Below are 962 nucleotides of genomic sequence, written 5' to 3'. Positions count from 1 at the left end.
TCCGAGGCGGCGGTCGTGGCGCTTCGGGGCCCTCGTCGGCGGAAGGCGGCGCCGCGACGAGGAACTGGTCCATGGCGCCGCCTGGTTAGGGTTCGAGTTCGACAGATTTTCCTGCCAAAATGAAACAGCAGGGTGTGGCCGCGAAAAGAAACCGCGGGCTTTCTCTCTGCGCCATTTCCGATTGGCGGCCGAGTGCGACACCGTAAAACGCTACGGAATGACAACTAAATTTGTAATACAATCATTGTCTAATCCTCTATTCCTAAATATACTACTCCCTCTGTTTCATAAAGTCAACCATTACAAACTTTGACCATATTTATAGAAAAAAGTAGGTACATCTAGAATACCAAATGCACCTCATTGGAGGCATCATGAGTTATATTTTCAGAATGTACATGTTTGGTATTGTAGATGTAGACCGTTTTTCTTTATACACTTGGTCAAAATTGGCAAAGTTTGGCTTTCACAAAAATCTATAGGCACTATATTATGAAATGAAGGGAATATCTGCTCCCTCCATAAGACTTTTTTAATACTACAATACTTACGTTATGGGACAGAGGGAGTACAATCCAGTAACAGATTTTTTTAACCTTGCAATCAACAATGCATGATGCTTACGGAGATGGTTAATACTAAAATAAATCAAGTTTTTTCTTAATATCCGGTGCTTATTTAAGTGGTGTCTAATTAAGAGTCTATCCTATGCAAATAAGCATCGGTGCTTAAAAAATATGTCTAAAGACCTTGCATTGTACGAGGCCTAAAAAAGTCATATATTTTATAAGTTTTTTTTCTTTTAATAAAGTCTTAGGTTACAACTTTTGCATTAGTCCCCCAGGAAAAAAAATCTGCATTAGTCTATGCATCCAATGCTGCTATATCATGAATTTATGCATATTAATTATGCTTTTAGTACAACTTTATATCAAAGCTTAATATGGATTGGTACAGAGTTG

The 962-nt window shown here is 38.7% G+C and overlaps 1 protein-coding gene across 1 annotated transcript in view; it reads right to left on the bottom strand.

The window, feature by feature from the left end:
- Positions 1-223, bottom strand: part of LOC123144666 (uncharacterized) — a 17,192-nt gene extending 16,969 nt beyond the window's left edge. Inside the window, exon 1 of the mRNA XM_044563868.1 lies at positions 2-223. Within this exon, the coding sequence (XP_044419803.1) occupies positions 2-73 (72 nt within the window). The 5' untranslated portion in view covers positions 74-223. The remainder of the gene's footprint in view (position 1) is intronic.
- Positions 224-962: the final 739 nt, after the last annotated feature.

Source organism: Triticum aestivum, chromosome 6D, assembly GCF_018294505.1.
Source record: "Triticum aestivum cultivar Chinese Spring chromosome 6D, IWGSC CS RefSeq v2.1, whole genome shotgun sequence".
NCBI classification, from domain to species: domain Eukaryota; kingdom Viridiplantae; phylum Streptophyta; class Magnoliopsida; order Poales; family Poaceae; genus Triticum; species Triticum aestivum.
The sequence above is the reverse complement of the archived record's forward strand: the minus strand, read 5'-3'. Positions and strand labels throughout refer to the sequence as shown.